Source organism: Leptodactylus fuscus, chromosome 5, assembly GCF_031893055.1.
Source record: "Leptodactylus fuscus isolate aLepFus1 chromosome 5, aLepFus1.hap2, whole genome shotgun sequence".
NCBI classification, from domain to species: domain Eukaryota; kingdom Metazoa; phylum Chordata; class Amphibia; order Anura; family Leptodactylidae; genus Leptodactylus; species Leptodactylus fuscus.
Genome location: NC_134269.1, coordinates 83,535,893 through 83,556,012, shown reverse-complemented (window position 1 = coordinate 83,556,012; position 20,120 = coordinate 83,535,893). Strand labels below are relative to the sequence as shown.

At 48.0% G+C, this 20,120-nt stretch overlaps 1 protein-coding gene across 1 annotated transcript in view; it reads left to right on the top strand.

Annotated features, from left to right (window-relative positions):
* Positions 1 to 20,120, top strand: part of THSD4 (thrombospondin type 1 domain containing 4) — a 539,554-nt gene that overhangs the window by 118,646 nt on the left and 400,788 nt on the right. The window contains exon 4 of the mRNA XM_075273577.1: positions 12,588 to 13,018. Coding sequence (XP_075129678.1) covers positions 12,588 to 13,018 — 431 coding nt within the window. The remainder of the gene's footprint in view (positions 1 to 12,587; positions 13,019 to 20,120) is intronic.

Here is a 20,120-nt window from a genome sequence, read left to right as displayed (position 1 = left end):
ATATATTGGGGTTACGTGCACCCACAATTTTTACTACTGGTATACAGTGCCATTGTCTGACTGGGAATTCAAAGAGTATATTGGGAATACAAATACCCTCATTTCTTGCTACTGCCATATAGTGCCAGTTTCTGACTGGGAATTCAAAGAATATATTGGGGTTACGTGCACCCACAATTTTTACTACTGGTATACAGTGCCATTGTCTGACTGGGAATTCAAAGAATATATTGGGGTTATAAATACCCTCATTTCTTGCTACTGCCATATAGTGCCAGTTTCTGACTGGTAATTCAAAGAATATATTGGGGTTACGTGCACCCACAATTTTTACTACTGGTATACAGTGCCATTGTCTGACTGGGAATTCAAAGAGTATATTGGGAATACAAATACCCTCATTTCTTGCTACTGCCATATAGTGCCAGTTTCTGACTGGGAATTCAAAGAATATATTGGGGTTACGTGCACCCACAATTTTTACTACTGGTATACAGTGCCATTGTCTGACTGGGAATTCAAAGAATATATTGGGGTTATAAATACCCTCATTTCTTGCTACTGCCATATAGTGCCAGTTTCTGACTGGGAATTCAAAGAATATATTGGGGTTACGTGCACCCACAATTTTTACTACTGGTATACAGTGCCATTGTCTGACTGGGAATTCAAAGAATATATTGGGGTTATAAATACCCTCATTTCTTGCTACTGCCATATAGTGCCAGTTTCTGACTGGTAATTCAAAGAATATATTGGGGTTACGTGCACCCACAATTTTTACTACTGGTATACAGTGCCATTGTCTGACTGGGAATTCAAAGAGTATATTGGGAATACAAATACCCTCATTTCTTGCTACTGCCATATAGTGCCAGTTTCTGACTGGGAATTCAAAGAATATATTGGGGTTACGTGCACCCACAATTTTTACTACTGGTATACAGTGCCATTGTCTGACTGGGAATTTAAAGAGTATATTGGGAATACAAATACCCTCATTTCTTGCTACTGCCATATAGTGCCAGTGTCTGACTGGGAATTCAAAGAATATATTGGGGTTACGTGCACCCACAATTTTTACTACTGGTATACAGTGCCAATTTCTAACTAGGAATTCAAAATGCGCAAGGCTCCCGGAAAGGGACGTGGACGAGGCCGTGGGCGAGGTCGGGGGAATGGTTCTGGGGAGCAAGGTAGCAGTGAAGCCACAGGGCGTCCCGTGCCTACTCCTGTGGGGCAGCAAGCATTGCGCCACTCCACAGTGCCAGGGTTGCTTGCCACATTAACTAAACTGCAGGGTACAAACCTTAGTAGGCCCGAGAACCAGGAACAGGTCTTGCAATGGCTGTCAGAGAACGCTTACAGCACATTGTCCAGCAGCCAGTCAGACTCTGCCTCCTCTCCTCCTATTACCCAACAGTCTTGTCTTCCTTCCTCCCAAAATTCCGAAGCTTTACAGAACAATAACCCAAACTGTCCCTGCTCCCCAGAGCTGTTCTCCGCTCCTTTCATTGTCCCTCAACCTGCCTCTCCACGTCACGATTCCACGAACCTAACAGAGGAGCATCTGTGTCCAGATGCTCAAACACTAGAGTCTCCTCCATCTCCGTTCGATTTGGTGGTGGATGACCAGCAACCCACCCTCATCGACGATGATGTGACGCAGTTGCCGTCAGGGCATCCAGTTGACCGGCGCATTGTGCGGGAGGAGGAGATGAGACAGGAGTTGGAAGAGGAAGTGGTGGATGATGAGGACACTGACCCGACCTGGACAGGGGGGATGTCAAGCGGGGAAAGTAGTGTGGATGTTGAGGCAGGTGCAGCACCAAAAAGGGTAGCTAGAGGCAGAGGCAGAGGTCAGCAGCTTAGGCGAAGCCAGGCCACACCCGGAATCTCCCAAGATGTTCCAGTTCGTACCCAGCCCCGAAAAACTCCCACCTCGAGGGCACGTTTCTCGAAGGTGTGGAGTTTTTTCAAGGAATGCCCCGAGGACAGATATAGTGTTGTCTGCACAATTTGCCTCTCGAAATTGATTAGGGGCTCTGAGAAGAGCAACCTGTCCACCACTTCAATGCGCCGTCATTTGGAATCCAAGCACTGGAATCAGTGGCAGGCAGCAACGGCAGGACAAAGGCCGCCTGCCGTTCACGCCACTGCCACTGCCTCTGCCACTGCCTCTGCCTCTGCCACTGCCACTGCTGACTGTGCTGGCGATGCACTCCAGAGGACGAGCCAGGACACCACTTCATCTGCCTCCGCCACTTTGTTGACTTCTACCTCATCCTCCCCTGGTCCTGTCTTATCTCCTTCTCCTGCACCATCAAAGACACCATCAGGCGTTTCTTTACAACAACCCACCATCTCTCAGACATTGGAGCGGCGGCAGAAATACACTGCTAACCACCCACACGCGCAAGCCTTGAACGCCAACATCGCTAAACTGCTGGCCCAGGAGATGTTGGCGTTCCGGCTTGTTGAAACTCCCGCCTTCCTGGACCTGATGGCAACTGCGGCACCTCGCTATGCCGTCCCTAGCCGTCACTACTTCTCCCGGTGTGCCGTCCCCGCCTTGCACCAGCACGTGTCACTCAACATCAGGCGGGCCCTTAGTTCCGCGCTTTGCACAAAGGTCCACTTGACCACCGACGCGTGGACAAGTGCATGCGGACAGGGACGCTACATTTCACTGACGGCACACTGGGTGAATGTAGTTGAGGCTGGGACTGCTTCCCAAACTGGCCCGGTGTACCTCGTCTCCCCGCCTAACATTCCTGGCAGGGACACGAGAAGAACACCCCCCTCCTCCTCCTCCTCTACCGCCTCCTCCTCCGCCACCGCCTCCTCCTCCGCCACCGCCTCCTCCTCCGCTGTTAGATTGACCCCAGCTACGAGTTGGAAACGTTGCAGCACTGGCGTTGGTAGACGTCAGCAGGCTGTGCTGAAGCTGATCAGCTTGGGGGACAGACAGCACACTGCCTCCGAGGTGAGGGATGCCCTCCTCGATGAGACGGCAATATGGTTTGAGCCGCTGCACCTGGGCCCAGGCATGGTCGTTTGTGATAACGGCCGGAACCTGGTAGCAGCTCTGGAGCTTGCCGGACTCCAACATGTTCCATGCCTGGCCCACGTCTTCAACCTAGTGGTGCAACGTTTCCTAAAGAGCTACCCCAATGTTCCAGAGCTACTGGTGAAAGTGCGGCGCATGTGCGCCCACTTTCGCAAGTCGACAGTAGCCGCTGCTAGCTTAAAATCTCTCCAGCAACGCCTGCATGTGCCACAACACCGGCTTTTGTGCGACGTCCCCACACGCTGGAACTCAACGTTTCAGATGTTGAATAGAGTGGTTGAGCAGCAGAGACCTTTGATGGAATACCAGCTACAAAACCCTAGGGTGCCACAAAGTCAGCTGCCTCAGTTTCACATCCATGAGTGGCCATGGATGAGAGACCTTTGTGACATCCTACGGGTCTTTGAGGAGTCCACAAGGAGGGTGAGCTCTGAGGATGCGATGGTGAGCCTTACAATCCCGCTCTTGTGTGTTCTGAGAGAATCCCTGATTGACATCAGGGATAACTCAGATCACACAGAGGAGTTAGGGATAGCATCCGATCCGTCACAGCTGGAGAGTAGGTCCACACATCTGTCCGCTTCACTGCGTTTAATGGAGGAGGAGGAGGAGGAGGAGGAGGAAGAAGAGTTGTCCGATGATGTGATGGTGATACAGGAGGCTTCCGGGCAACTTCGAATCGTCCCATTGTTGCAGCGCGGATGGGTAGACATGGAGGATGAGGAGGAAATGGAGATTGAACTTTCCGGTGGGGCCAGAGGAGTCATGCCAACTAACACTGTGGCAGACATGGCTGAGTTCATGTTGGGGTGCTTTACAACCGACAAGCGTATTGTCAAAATCATGGAGGACAACCAGTACTGGATCTTTGCTATCCTTGACCCCCGGTATAAAAACAACATCTCGTCTTTTATTCCGGTAGAGGGGAGGGCCAATCGCATCAATGCTTGCCACAGGCAATTGGTGCAGAATATGATGGAGATGTTTCCAGCATGTGACGTTGGCGGCAGGGAGGGCAGTTCCTCCAGTAGGCAACCAAGTTCTCACCGGTCCACACAAACGAGGGGCACACTGTCTAAGGTCTGGGACACCTTGATGGCACCCCCTCGCCAAAGTGCCGCCACGGAGGGTCCTAGTGTCACCAGGCGTGAGAAGTATAGGCGCATGTTGCGGGAATACCTTTCCGACCACAGCCCTGTCCTCTCCGACCCCTCTGCGCCCTACACGTATTGGGTGTCGAAGTTGGACCTGTGGCTTGAACTTGCCCTATATGCCTTGGAGGTGCTGTCCTGTCCTGCCGCCAGCGTCCTATCTGAGAGGGTGTTCAGTGCAGCCGGTGGCATCATCACTGACAAGCGCACCCGTCTGTCAGCTGAGAGTGCCGACCGGCTCACTTTGATAAAAATGAACCACCACTGGATAGAGCCTTCATTTTTGTGCCCACCTGTGTAAAGCACCCCAACATGAAACTCCATGTCTGTACTCAACCTCTCCAATTCCTCCGCATCCTCATACTCATCCACCATAAGCGTTGCACAATTCTGCTAATACTAGGCTCCCTCCAACATGATTTCCCCCAACTCTGCTGGTTAGAGGCTCCCTCCACCCTGATTTCCACCAACTCTGCTGGTTAGAGGCTCCCTCCACCCTGCTTTCCCACAACTCTGCTGGTTAGAGGCTCCTTCCACCATGAATTTGCCAAAACTGGGCTGTTTAGAGGCTCCCTCCACCATGAATTGGTCCAAACTGGGCTGGTTAGAGGCTCCCTCCACCATTAATTGGTCCAAACTGGGCTGGTTAGAGGCTCCCTCCACCATGAATTTGCCCAAACTGGGCTGTTTAGAGGCTCCCTCCACCATGAATTTGCCCAAACTGGGCTGTTTAGAGGCTCCCTCCACCATGAATTGGTCCAAACTGGGTTTTTTAGAGGCTCCCTCCACCATGAATTGGTCCAAACTGGGCTGGTTAGAGGCTCCCTCCACCATGAATTGATCCAAACTGGGGTGGTTAGAGGCTCCCTCCACCATTAATTGGTCCAAACTGGGCTGGTTAGAGGCTCCCTCCACCATTAATTGGTCCAAACTGGGCTGGTTAGAGGCTCCCTCCACCATTAATTGGTCCAAACTGGGCTGGTTAGAGGCTCCCTCCACCATGAATTTGCCCAAACTGGGCTGTTTAGAGGCTCCCTCCACCATGAATTTGCCCAAACTGGGCTGGTTAGAGGCTCCCTCCACCATGAATTGGTCCAAACTGGGGTTTTTAGAGGCTCCCTCCACCATGAATTGGTCCAAACTTGGCTGTTTAGAGGCTCCCTCCACCATTAATTGGTCCAAACTGGGCTGGTTAGAGGCTCCCTCCACCATGAATTGGTCCAAACTGGGTTTTTTAGAGGCTCCATCCACCATGAATTTGCCCAAACTGGGCTGTTTAGAGGCTCCCTCCACCATGAATTGGTCCAAACTGGGGTGGTTAGAGGCTCCCTCCACCATTAATTGGTCCAAACTGGGCTGGTTAGAGGCTCCCTCCACCATTAATTGGTCCAAACTGGGCTGGTTAGAGGCTCCCTCCACCATGAATTGGTCCAAACTGGGGTTTTTAGAGGCTCCCTCCACCATGAATTGGTCCAAACTTGGCTGTTTAGAGGCTCCCTCCACCATTAATTGGTCCAAACTGGGCTGGTTAGAGGCTCCCTCCACCATGAATTGGTCCAAACTGGGTTTTTTAGAGGCTCCCTCCACCATGAATTTGCCCAAACTGGGCTGTTTAGAGGCTCCCTCCACCATGAATTGGTCCAAACTGGGGTGGTTAGAGGCTCCCTCCACCATTAATTGGTCCAAACTGGGCTGGTTAGAGGCTCCCTCCACCATTAATTGGTCCAAACTGGGCTGGTTAGAGGCTCCCTCCACCATGAATTGGTCCAAACTGGGGTTTTTAGAGGCTCCCTCCACCATGAATTGGTCCAAACTTGGCTGTTTAGAGGCTCCCTCCACCATTAATTGGTCCAAACTGGGCTGGTTAGAGGCTCCCTCCACCATGAATTGGTCCAAACTGGGTTTTTTAGAGGCTCCCTCCACCATGAATTTGCCCAAACTGGGCTGTTTAGAGGCTCCCTCCACCATGAATTGGTCCAAACTGGGTTTTTTAGAGGCTCCCTCCACCATGAATTGGTCCAAACTGGGCTGGTTAGAGGCTCCCTCCACCATGAATTGGTCCAAACTGGGGTGGTTAGAGGCTCCCTCCACCATTAATTGGTCCAAACTGGGCTGGTTAGAGGCTCCCTCCACCATTAATTGGTCCAAACTGGGCTGGTTAGAGGCTCCCTCCACCATTAATTGGTCCAAACTGGGCTGGTTAGAGGCTCCCTCCACCATGAATTTGCCCAAACTGGGCTGTTTAGAGGCTCCCTCCACCATGAATTTGCCCAAACTGGGCTGGTTAGAGGCTCCCTCCACCATGAATTGGTCCAAACTGGGGTTTTTAGAGGCTCCCTCCACCATGAATTGGTCCAAACTTGGCTGTTTAGAGGCTCCCTCCACCATTAATTGGTCCAAAGTGGGCTGGTTAGAGGCTCCCTCCACCATGAATTGGTCCAAACTGGGTTTTTTAGAGGCTCCCTCCACCATGAATTTGCCCAAACTGGGCTGTTTAGAGGCTCCCTCCACCATGAATTGGTCCAAACTGGGGTGGTTAGAGGCTCCCTCCACCATTAATTGGTCCAAACTGGGCTGGTTAGAGGCTCCCTCCACCATTAATTGGTCCAAACTGGGCTGGTTAGAGGCTCCCTCCACCATGAATTTGCCCAAACTGGGCTGGTTAGAGGCTCCCTCCACCATGAATTGGTCCAAACTGGGTTTTTTAGAGGCTCCCTCCACCATGAATTTGCCCAAACTGGGCTGGTTAGAGGCTCCCTCCACCATGAATTGGTCCAAACTGGGGTTTTTAGAGGCTCCCTCCACCATGAATTTGCCCAAACTGGGCTGTTTAGAGGCTCCCTCCACCATGAATTGGTCCAAACTGGGTTTTTTAGAGGCTCCCTCCACCATGAATTGGTCCAAACTGGGCTGGTTAGAGGCTCCCTCCACCATGAATTGGTCCAAACTGGGGTGGTTAGAGGCTCCCTCCACCATTAATTGGTCCAAACTGGGCTGGTTAGAGGCTCCCTCCACCATTAATTGGTCCAAACTGGGCTGGTTAGAGGCTCCCTCCACCATGAATTTGCCCAAACTGGGCTGTTTAGAGGCTCCCTCCACCATGAATTTGCCCAAACTGGGCTGGTTAGAGGCTCCCTCCACCATGAATTGGTCCAAACTGGGGTTTTTAGAGGCTCCCTCCACCATGAATTGGTCCAAACTTGGCTGTTTAGAGGCTCCCTCCACCATTAATTGGTCCAAACTGGGCTGGTTAGAGGCTCCCTCCACCATGAATTGGTCCAAACTGGGTTTTTTAGAGGCTCCCTCCACCATGAATTTGCCCAAACTGGGCTGTTTAGAGGCTCCCTCCACCATGAATTGGTCCAAACTGGGGTGGTTAGAGGCTCCCTCCACCATTAATTGGTCCAAACTGGGCTGGTTAGAGGCTCCCTCCACCATTAATTGGTCCAAACTGGGCTGGTTAGAGGCTCCCTCCACCATGAATTTGCCCAAACTGGGCTGGTTAGAGGCTCCCTCCACCATGAATTGGTCCAAACTGGGTTTTTTAGAGGCTCCCTCCACCATGAATTTGCCCAAACTGGGCTGGTTAGAGGCTCCCTCCACCATTAATTGGTCCAAACTGGGCTGGTTAGAGGCTCCCTCCACCATGAATTTGCCCAAACTTGGCTGTTTAGAGGCTCCCTCCACCATGAATTTGCCCAAACTGGGCTGGTTAGAGGCTCCCTCCACCATGAATTGGTCCAAACGGGTTTTTAGAGGCTCCCTTCACCATGAATTGGTCCAAACTTGGCTGTTTAGAGGCTCCCTCCACCATGAATTGGTCCAAACTGGGGTGGTTAGAGGCTCCCTCCACCATTAATTGGTCCAAACTGGGCTGGTTAGAGGCTCCCTCCACCATTAATTGGTCCAAACTGGGCTGGTTAGAGGCTCCCTCCACCATGAATTGGTCCAAACTGGGGTTTTTAGAGGCTCCCTCCACCATGAATTGGTCCAAACTTGGCTGTTTAGAGGCTCCCTCCACCATTAATTGGTCCAAACTGGGCTGGTTAGAGGCTCCCTCCACCATGAATTGGTCCAAACTGGGTTTTTTAGAGGCTCCCTCCACCATGAATTTGCCCAAACTGGGCTGTTTAGAGGCTCCCTCCACCATGAATTGGTCCAAACTGGGTTTTTTAGAGGCTCCCTCCACCATGAATTGGTCCAAACTGGGCTGGTTAGAGGCTCCCTCCACCATGAATTGGTCCAAACTGGGGTGGTTAGAGGCTCCCTCCACCATTAATTGGTCCAAACTGGGCTGGTTAGAGGCTCCCTCCACCATGAATTGGTCCAAACTGGGCTGGTTAGAGGCTCCCTCCACCATTAATTGGTCCAAACTGGGCTGGTTAGAGGCTCCCTCCACCATGAATTTGCCCAAACTGGGCTGTTTAGAGGCTCCCTCCACCATGAATTTGCCCAAACTTGGCTGGTTAGAGGCTCCCTCCACCATGAATTGGTCCAAACTGGGGTTTTTAGAGGCTCCCTCCACCATGAATTGGTCCAAACTTGGCTGTTTAGAGGCTCCCTCCACCATTAATTGGTCCAAACTGGGCTGGTTAGAGGCTCCCTCCACCATGAATTGGTCCAAACTGGGTTTTTTTAGAGGCTCCATCCACCATGAATTTGCCCAAACTGGGCTGTTTAGAGGCTCCCTCCACCATGAATTGGTCCAAACTGGGGTGGTTAGAGGCTCCCTCCACCATTAATTGGTCCAAACTGGGCTGGTTAGAGGCTCCCTCCACCATTAATTGGTCCAAACTGGGCTGGTTAGAGGCTCCCTCCACCATGAATTGGTCCAAACTGGGGTTTTTAGAGGCTCCCTCCACCATGAATTGGTCCAAACTTGGCTGTTTAGAGGCTCCCTCCACCATTAATTGGTCCAAACTGGGCTGGTTAGAGGCTCCCTCCACCATGAATTGGTCCAAACTGGGTTTTTTAGAGGCTCCCTCCACCATGAATTTGCCCAAACTGGGCTGTTTAGAGGCTCCCTCCACCATGAATTGGTCCAAACTGGGGTGGTTAGAGGCTCCCTCCACCATTAATTGGTCCAAACTGGGCTGGTTAGAGGCTCCCTCCACCATTAATTGGTCCAAACTGGGCTGGTTAGAGGCTCCCTCCACCATGAATTGGTCCAAACTGGGGTTTTTAGAGGCTCCCTCCACCATGAATTGGTCCAAACTTGGCTGTTTAGAGGCTCCCTCCACCATTAATTGGTCCAAACTGGGCTGGTTAGAGGCTCCCTCCACCATGAATTGGTCCAAACTGGGTTTTTTAGAGGCTCCCTCCACCATGAATTTGCCCAAACTGGGCTGTTTAGAGGCTCCCTCCACCATGAATTGGTCCAAACTGGGTTTTTTAGAGGCTCCCTCCACCATGAATTGGTCCAAACTGGGCTGGTTAGAGGCTCCCTCCACCATGAATTGGTCCAAACTGGGGTGGTTAGAGGCTCCCTCCACCATTAATTGGTCCAAACTGGGCTGGTTAGAGGCTCCCTCCACCATTAATTGGTCCAAACTGGGCTGGTTAGAGGCTCCCTCCACCATTAATTGGTCCAAACTGGGCTGGTTAGAGGCTCCCTCCACCATGAATTTGCCCAAACTGGGCTGTTTAGAGGCTCCCTCCACCATGAATTTGCCCAAACTGGGCTGGTTAGAGGCTCCCTCCACCATGAATTGGTCCAAACTGGGGTTTTTAGAGGCTCCCTCCACCATGAATTGGTCCAAACTTGGCTGTTTAGAGGCTCCCTCCACCATTAATTGGTCCAAACTGGGCTGGTTAGAGGCTCCCTCCACCATGAATTGGTCCAAACTGGGTTTTTTAGAGGCTCCCTCCACCATGAATTTGCCCAAACTGGGCTGTTTAGAGGCTCCCTCCACCATGAATTGGTCCAAACTGGGGTGGTTAGAGGCTCCCTCCACCATTAATTGGTCCAAACTGGGCTGGTTAGAGGCTCCCTCCACCATTAATTGGTCCAAACTGGGCTGGTTAGAGGCTCCCTCCACCATGAATTTGCCCAAACTGGGCTGGTTAGAGGCTCCCTCCACCATGAATTGGTCCAAACTGGGTTTTTTAGAGGCTCCCTCCACCATGAATTTGCCCAAACTGGGCTGGTTAGAGGCTCCCTCCACCATGAATTGGTCCAAACTGGGGTTTTTAGAGGCTCCCTCCACCATGAATTTGCCCAAACTGGGCTGTTTAGAGGCTCCCTCCACCATGAATTGGTCCAAACTGGGTTTTTTAGAGGCTCCCTCCACCATGAATTGGTCCAAACTGGGCTGGTTAGAGGCTCCCTCCACCATGAATTGGTCCAAACTGGGGTGGTTAGAGGCTCCCTCCACCATTAATTGGTCCAAACTGGGCTGGTTAGAGGCTCCCTCCACCATGAATTTGCCCAAACTGGGCTGTTTAGAGGCTCCCTCCACCATGAATTTGCCCAAACTGGGCTGGTTAGAGGCTCCCTCCACCATGAATTGGTCCAAACTGGGGTTTTTAGAGGCTCCCTCCACCATGAATTGGTCCAAACTTGGCTGTTTAGAGGCTCCCTCCACCATTAATTGGTCCAAACTGGGCTGGTTAGAGGCTCCCTCCACCATGAATTGGTCCAAACTGGGTTTTTTAGAGGCTCCCTCCACCATGAATTTGCCCAAACTGGGCTGTTTAGAGGCTCCCTCCACCATGAATTGGTCCAAACTGGGGTGGTTAGAGGCTCCCTCCACCATTAATTGGTCCAAACTGGGCTGGTTAGAGGCTCCCTCCACCATTAATTGGTCCAAACTGGGCTGGTTAGAGGCTCCCTCCACCATGAATTTGCCCAAACTGGGCTGGTTAGAGGCTCCCTCCACCATGAATTGGTCCAAACTGGGTTTTTTAGAGGCTCCCTCCACCATGAATTTGCCCAAACTGGGCTGGTTAGAGGCTCCCTCCACCATGAATTGGTCCAAACTGGGGTTTTTAGAGGCTCCCTCCACCATGAATTTGCCCAAACTCTGCTGGTTAGAGGCTCAATCCACCCTGATTTTCAAAACAAATGTTGGTGCCAACCTCAACTTACTACAAGGGCCAAATTCACTGCTGGTGACAAGCTCTCCTCACTGCAAGTGCCAAATACACATGTTTCAAGGTGTTTTCCTACTGTCAGAGAGGTGGTATTGAGTGTGTAAAGTGTGTAGTTGTTAGGCTGTGATGTTGGGGTAATAGAGGGTCTTTGGTGTGTTAGATGCCCCCAGACATGCTTCCCCTGCTGTCCCAGTGTCATTCCAGAGGTGTTGGCATCATTTCCTGGGGTGTCATAGTGGACTTGGTGACCCTCCAGACACGGATTTGGGTTTCCCCCTTAACGAGTATCTGTTCCCCATAGACTATAATGGGGTTCGAAACCCGTTCGAACACACGAACATTGAGCGGCTGTTCGAATCGAATTTCGAACCTCGAACATTTTAGTGTTCGCTCATCTCTAACGCCGATCAATAAGAAACATTTTCACAGGCCAATGGAAAGTGAATGGGGGAGGAGCTTTCTTCCCTGTGTACCTGCACTGATTATTGATAAAATATTTCTGTTACATGGGATGATATGTTCCCAGTAATCTTGAATCTTAGCTGGAGAGCAGAATGTCCACAGCAGATGTCCCACGACAAACTTCGGCAGCAAATAACATCAAGATCGGCTGTTTTTTTGTTGTGGCTTTCATTCCCAGATGGCTGAACTGTCTTTCAATCTTGTAAAAATACGCCTGTAAAAATACACCTGTAAAATGTCATTGAAGTCAATGGGAGTCTTATTTTTACACGTGTATTTTGCAAAAATACACGCGCGTTTACTCAGTGTGAATGCACCCGGTGCATTCACATTAAGGAAAATGGTGAGGAATTTGGTGTGGAATTTCAGCGCTGAAAAAAGCCTCCCATTGAAGTCAATGGGGCGCCTTTTTTCACATGTATTTTCAGCGCCAAAATCCTCGCCAAAAAACTCAGTGTGAATGGACCCTAAGAACGTTTGCTAGTTGTTCAGTTGAGCAGCAAAATTGGACAGGGCAATTACTGGGAATGAATGTTCCTATCAACGCTTGTTCTTGATAACTGCCTTGAATATCATGCCCTGATCAAAAGATTCTTGAGTGTCGACCATTATTATTCTATGGGCTAACCTATTCCATGCGAGTCTGTATAACAGTATACTGACTTGGTGATCTGCGGTACACACTTTGTGCTGTTCTTTCTTAAGTTAATATGTATTAACACTTTAAGCAGTTGAACCCGGGGTTTATATTGTGCTTATGTAAGAGCTATTTAACCAATGATCTTAACTACATTTCCTGTTATGTATTTCAGGTTCCACAGAGGATAGAAGAACAAAGTGAGAGTACAGAAAATATCAGTGCTGGGTCTACTGGTCAGTGGGGGACTTGGGGACCTTGGTCAGCTTGCTCTAGAAGTTGTGGTGGTGGTGTAATGGAGCAGACCCGGCCATGCCTCCCTGGTAATTACCAAGAAAGGGGCCAGCAGGTTCCAAGTTTCCAGTTCTCTGCTGGAGAAAGAAGTACCAGTTATCAAAATACACTTGGTTACGATACCTCGTTGAATCCATATACTGGACATGTTGTATCAGCCATTCGGACATCAGTACCATTACACAGAAGTGGCGACAACCCTAGAATAAATTTTCCTGTATCCAGTGACTTGAGTCAAACTCATCTTGGAAGAGGAATTATAAGGAATCGTCAGTCACTGCCTCAAGGACACGTCTCTAGATTTGAAAGGAGGTATTCTAAGTGTTATTTCTGTGTCCACCACAATATGCTGTATATGCTACATAACAAGTTAGGCAGTGTGATAAAGTCAATGTGAAGTCTATACTGTAGTATTTTTAAAGTATTGGATAACTATTTATGTGGAACTTAAAAACATTGTTTTAGATGGTTGGTAACATACAGTAGTAAGCGCATGATAAATTACCAAATGTGAAATACTACTTGGATTCTTTGAAGTAGGCAGGAAATACTAAAATATGTCTGAAAACTCATAAACAATATTTCATGTAAGGAAATCATTGAGAGAATGTTTTATGTATGGACCATCGGTATTAGATAACAACCTGGATGCCAGCACATACCTCTAGACTGAGATGAAATTTATGATGTCAAGAAAGAATCTTAAAATAGAACAATCCATATTTGGGTGTCTGAGTCTACAGCCATATGTTTGAAAGTTAGTGAATGAATTGGTGCCAATTGTTTTGGTGCAAACTAAACGTCTGCTTGAAATGATCTGCTTAACCACATCATGACCGAGCCATTTTCCCTGGTTTATGAGCGGATACATCTTTGGGTTTTTCATACATGCAGTTTTAAGGGCTATAACTATATGTTTGTTTCTTCTTTTATTTAGGTTTTTTAGATTATTTTTGTGTCTTTTTTGTGATACATAGGGCTTTATTTTGAGGTAATTTTTATTTTTACATGTTTTTTTATTTTATTTTCTTACTATCCAGGAAAGTGTAAACAAAAAGTAGCATGTGTTTGTAGGAAATGTGTCATTTTCATTTTGAGGTAGGTGACACTTAGATTTGTTTTGTAGGAATGGGGCTAGAATCTGTGATGTGGTCATGGTTTTGGTATTATTTTATTAATTTTAGGGCTTTATTTGTCAATTTTTATATACATTGTGCCCATTATAAGATCATAATAGGGGATATTATAACAATAATTTTTTTTGCTGACTTTCTCCTGTAACTATGTCTGATACAATAGTCCCAATTACAGGAGCCTCCCAAAAGAAACTAAAAAACTGATCTGGGTTCTCTACTGCAATTTCCATTCTTCTGTGGATCACATGACCACTGAGCCAGGGGCAAACTGCAATATGGCGGCTCCCATGGCTTTGTGTACTCAGTGCTCATTCAGCGCTTGGGAAGGTAGGGACAGTGAAGAAATTGCCCCCTAAGTGTATATTACAGTTACATTAAAGATTTGCTTTTTGGGATATTGGCTTCATTATTTGTTTATTGGAGGAGCTCGTCTGTGCAGATGGTTTGCTGTATTCCACTTTCCCCTATTCTGGAAATGATTGAGGTGCTGGTACCATTACTAGTTTTATTACACGATGAAACTCTGTCCAATCAGGACAGGAGTAGTATTAGAATGTGCAGGGTCATACACTTTGACTAGAGGGAATGGTAACACTGAATTGTCAGTTTACTATTAAAATCTAGGAGATACAATAGAGGAACCGCACAACATAGTGTTATAAGAAATGATTCTCTAGAATTCTTATTCCATGGGGAATGCAAGTATTTACCAAATCGGAAATATAGTGACATACAGTATATGGCAAAATAACAAAAAATCCTGTACAAACCTGTTACATTCCCTGCTTTCCTAATGCTTCTGGTACAGTAGTCTCTTACTGGTTTCTGTATATTGTTAATCCTAGTAGCAATGACATTATAGACCTATACATACAAGCATCACTTCAGGGACGTCAGTGGTTACATGCACATCATCATTGCTACAATGTATATAGAGGCCTGAGAGGTCACAATGTACATAGGCAATGATGAGATACTATATATCAATGATGGGACATATGCAGTATCCCTATGTTTTTAAACTTGACAACACTTGTAAATGTAAGGCCATGATCACAGTTTTTAAACATATTTTGAGGCATTTTCTTACTCAAAATGTGTCTTCCTTTCATTTCAAGCAATGGCAGATTTTTTTTCTGCTAGAATGTTTTTGTTTTTTTTTAGCTAATGATAGGGTCACACTAGTGTTCAGGTTTCTGTTCTTTGAGTTCACTTAAGACCCAATAAAAGAGAAACCCTATCCATTTAAAAAAAACTTGCCGAGTCCCAGTGTCCCCCATAGTCTATAATGAGGTCCGCCAGGTTTCTGCCTGGATTCCGTCCAAAATCAGCGGAGACAAAATTCATGCTTGCAGGACTTTTCTTTCCCCTTTTTTTAAGTGGAATGGGGGACGGATTTCCTGAACAATAGTTTTGAACCTAGTGTAAGAGAAAAAAGAAGCATCTGGCCCTATCTTCAGATGGAGTCTGCACAAAAACTGTTGAAAAGTGCTTTAGATTTTAGGAAATAGAACCATATTTGCTCAGGAAAAAATGTTTCAAAAACTGCTTCAGATAAGCTCTTTAATAAGCCACTTTAAAATGGCATAAAAACAAAGGTTTGGAAAAAACCTTTCCAATATCTGTTTCAAAAACCTGAAGCAGATTTTTTCTGCTTCACAAAAAACTGTGTGTGAACTTACTTTAAAAGTAATGATTATGTTGTGCCTTAAATAAGCTTTCCCAGGACTAAGAAAATATGAGTTAAAGGGAACCTTTCATGTCCTCATACATATGCACATTTGTATACAGCTAGACAGCTGGACATATGTCGGCTTTATCGTTATGTGCCCTGGGTCTAGAGATATCAATGCGTTAATTTCGACAGCAGTCTCTCCCGACTGTCAGAAGGGCATTCCTCAGAGCTCAACGACATCACTGGATAGTAAGGGATGCCATCTCTGACAATAAAAGACTATGTTAAAGTACTGTCGGGGGACGTTCCTCACAGCGCAGCGATGACCCTATACTGTGAGGAATACCCTTCTGACAGTGGGGAGAGATTGTGCCGAAACTGTGCTGTGTCAGTAACACAGTAATATTGTAATAATAAGCTTATCATCTGTAATGACTATGTAAAGCGTGTAAAAGCAATAATGTTCCATAGTATATGATAAAACAATAATGTTCAGTGACAAACCAGAATGTGGCTGTACCATGTACTGAAGATGAATGAATAGCTTATTGCCAATAAAGGTCGTTTTTTGTTTTGTGAAACATGAGAGAACAATTTGTGGAAGATAAGATGTTTTGTGCAGCTAGTGCTACAGTATAATGTAGTGTTCTGGATATAACATGTGGCGATATTATTACAACATTATCTTTATGATTTATATACAGTTAGTGTTCTGCATTTTGTTTTGTGAAGACAAGATCAGTGCAGCTGCAATACACAAATATAGATGTCGTAAGTTCATTGAAAGTTTATTACTTATTTAGATTGTGTGATACCAAGTAACCCATATGCGTGTATATGGAAACAACGTAGTGTGTGTAGATGTACTGGAGGTGTTTGTCATCACATCTGGGCTGAGATGGTCATTGAACAGAACACTTTGTCATATTATGACATCATATCAGTGGTGGTGACTGCAGTGACCGTAGCCTGCCTGAAAAAAAAAGTCCTTAGGGGCCAATAATTGGGAATGAGCATTCATAGGAATGTTTGCCTGATCTTTGAAAGAATTGGCCACTATGTATGATCTTTACTAGAGATGAGCGAACACTAAAATGTTCGAGGTTCGAAATTCGATTCGAACAGCCGCTCAATGTTCGTGTGTTCGAACGGGTTTCGAACCCCATTATAGTCTATGGGGAACAGATACTCGTTAAGGGGGAAACCCAAATCCGTGTCTGGAGGGTCACCAAGTCCACTATGACACCCCAGGAAATGATGCCAACACCTCTGGAATGACACTGGGACAGCAGGGGAAGCATGTCTGGGGGCATCTAACACACCAAAGACCCTCTATTACCCCAACATCACAGCCTAACAACTACACACTTTACACACTCAATACCACCTCTCTGACAGTAGGAAAACACCTTGAAACATGTGTATTTGGCACTTGCAGTGAGGAGAGCTTGTCACCAGCAGTGAATTTGGCCCTTGTAGTAAGTTGAGGTTGGCACCAACATTTGTTTTGAAAATCAGGGTGGATTGAGCCTCTAACCAGCAGAGTTTGGGCAAATTCATGGTGGAGGGAGCCTCTAAAAACCCCAGTTTGGACCAATTCATGGTGGAGGGAGACTCTAAAAACCCCAGTTTGGACCAATTCATGGTGGAGGGAGACTCTAAAAACCCCAGTTTGGACCAATTCATGGTGGAGGGAGCCTCTAAAAACCCCAGTTTGGACCAATTCATGGTGGAGGGAGCCTCTAACCAGCCCAGTTTGGACCAATTAATGGTGGAGGGAGCCTCTAAACAGCCAAGTTTTGGGAAATTCATGGTGGAGGGAGCCTCTAACCAGCCCAGTTTGGACCAATTCATGGTGGAGGGAGCCTCTAACCAGCCCAGTTTGGACCAATTCATGGTGGAGGGAGCCTCTAAACAGCCCAGTTTGGGCAAATTCATGGTGGAGGGAGCCTCTAAAAAACCCAGTTTGGACCAATTCATGGTGGAGGGAGCCTCTAATTAGCCCAGTTTGGACCAATTAATGGTGGAGGGAGCCTCTAACCAGCCCAGTTTGGACCAATTAATGGTGGAGGGAGCCTCTAACCACCCCAGTTTGGGCAAATTCATGGTGGAGGGAGCCTCTAACCAGCCCAGTTTGGACCAATTAATGGTGGAGGGAGCCTCTAAACAGCCAAGTTTTGGGAAATTCATGGTGGAGGGAGCCTCTAACCAGCCCAGTTTGGACCAATTCATGGTGGAGGGAGCCTCTAAACAGCCCAGTTTGGGCAAATTCATGGTGGAGGGAGCCTCTAAACAGCCCAGTTTGGGCAAATTCATGGTGGAGGGAGCCTCTAACCAGCCCAGTTTGGACCAATTAATGGTGGAGGGAGCCTCTAAACAGCCAAGTTTTGGGAAATTCATGGTGGAGGGAGCCTCTAACCAGCCCAGTTTGGACCAATTCATGGTGGAGGGAGCCTCTAAACAGCCCAGTTTGGGCAAATTCATGGTGGAGGGAGCCTCTAAACAGCCCAGTTTGGGCAAATTCATGGTGGAGGGAGCCTCTAACCAGCCCAGTTTGGACCAATTAATGGTGGAGGGAGCCTCTAAACAGCCAAGTTTTGGGAAATTCATGGTGGAGGGAGCCTCTAAAAAACCCAGTTTGGACCAATTCATGGTGGAGGGAGCCTCTAATTAGCCCAGTTTGGACCAATTAATTGTGGAGGGAGCCTCTAACCAGCCCAGTTTGGACCAATTAATGGTGGAGGGAGCCTCTAACCACCCCAGTTTGGGCAAATTCATGGTGGAGGGAGCCTCTAACCAGCCCAGTTTGGACCAATTAATGGTGGAGGGAGCCTCTAAACAGCCAAGTTTTGGGAAATTCATGGTGGAGGGAGCCTCTAACCAGCCCAGTTTGGACCAATTCATGGTGGAGGGAGCCTCTAAACAGCCCAGTTTGGGCAAATTCATGGTGGAGGGAGCCTCTAAACAGCCCAGTTTGGGCAAATTCATGGTGGAGGGAGCCTCTAACCAGCCCAGTTTGGACCAATTAATGGTGGAGGGAGCCTCTAAACAGCCAAGTTTTGGGAAATTCATGGTGGAGGGAGCCTCTAACCAGCCCAGTTTGGACCAATTAATGGTGGAGGGAGCCTCTAACCAGCCCAGTTTGGACCAATTAATGGTGGAGGGAGCCTCTAACCAGCCCAGTTTGGACCAATTAATGGTGGAGGGAGCCTCTAAACAGCCAAGTTTTGGGAAATTCATGGTGGAGGGAGCCTCTAACCAGCCCAGTTTGGACCAATTCATGGTGGAGGGAGCCTCTAAACAGCCCAGTTTGGGCAAATTCATGGTGGAGGGAGCCTCTAAAAACCCCAGTTTGGACCAATTCATGGTGGAGGGAGCCTCTAATTAGCCCAGTTTGGACCAATTAATTGTGGAGGGAGCCTCTAACCAGCCCAGTTTGGACCAATTAATGGTGGAGGGAGCCTCTAACCACCCCAGTTTGGGCAAATTCATGGTGGAGGGAGCCTCTAACCAGCCCAGTTTGGACCAATTAATGGTGGAGGGAGCCTCTAAACAGCCAAGTTTTGGGAAATTCATGGTGGAGGGAGCCTCTAACCAGCCCAGTTTGGGCAAATTCATGGTGGAGGGAGCCTCTAACCAGCCCAGTTTGGACCAATTAATGGTGGAGGGAGCCTCTAAACAGCCAAGTTTTGGGAAATTCATGGTGGAGGGAGCCTCTAACCACCCCAGTTTGGGCAAATTCATGGTGGAGGGAGCCTCTAACCAGCCCAGTTTGGACCAATTAATGGTGGAGGGAGCCTCTAAACAGCCAAGTTTTGGGAAATTCATGGTGGAGGGAGCCTCTAACCAGCCCAGTTTGGACCAATTAATGGTGGAGGGAGCCTCTAACCAGCCCAGTTTGGACCAATTAATGGTGGAGGGAGCCTCTAACCACCCCAGTTTGGGCAAATTCATGGTGGAGGGAGCCTCTAACCAGCCCAGTTTGGACCAATTCATGGTGGAGGGAGCCTCTAAACAGCCAAGTTTTGGGAAATTCATGGTGGAGGGAGCCTCTAACCAGCCCAGTTTGGACCAATTCATGGTGGAGGGAGCCTCTAAACAGCCCAGTTTGGGCAAATTCATGGTGGAGGGAGCCTCTAAACAGCCCAGTTTGGGCAAATTCATGGTGGAGGGAGCCTCTAACCAGCCCAGTTTGGACCAATTAATGGTGGAGGGAGCCTCTAAACAGCCAAGTTTTGGGAAATTCATGGTGGAGGGAGCCTCTAACCAGCCCAGTTTGGACCAATTAATGGTGGAGGGAGCCTCTAACCAGCCCAGTTTGGACCAATTAATGGTGGAGGGAGCCTCTAAACAGCCAAGTTTTGGGAAATTCATGGTGGAGGGAGCCTCTAACCAGCCCAGTTTGGACCAATTCATGGTGGAGGGAGCCTCTAAACAGCCCAGTTTGGGCAAATTCATGGTGGAGGGAGCCTCTAAAAAACCCAGTTTGGACCAATTCATGGTGGAGGGAGCCTCTAATTAGCCCAGTTTGGACCAATTAATTGTGGAGGGAGCCTCTAACCAGCCCAGTTTGGACCAATTAATGGTGGAGGGAGCCTCTAAC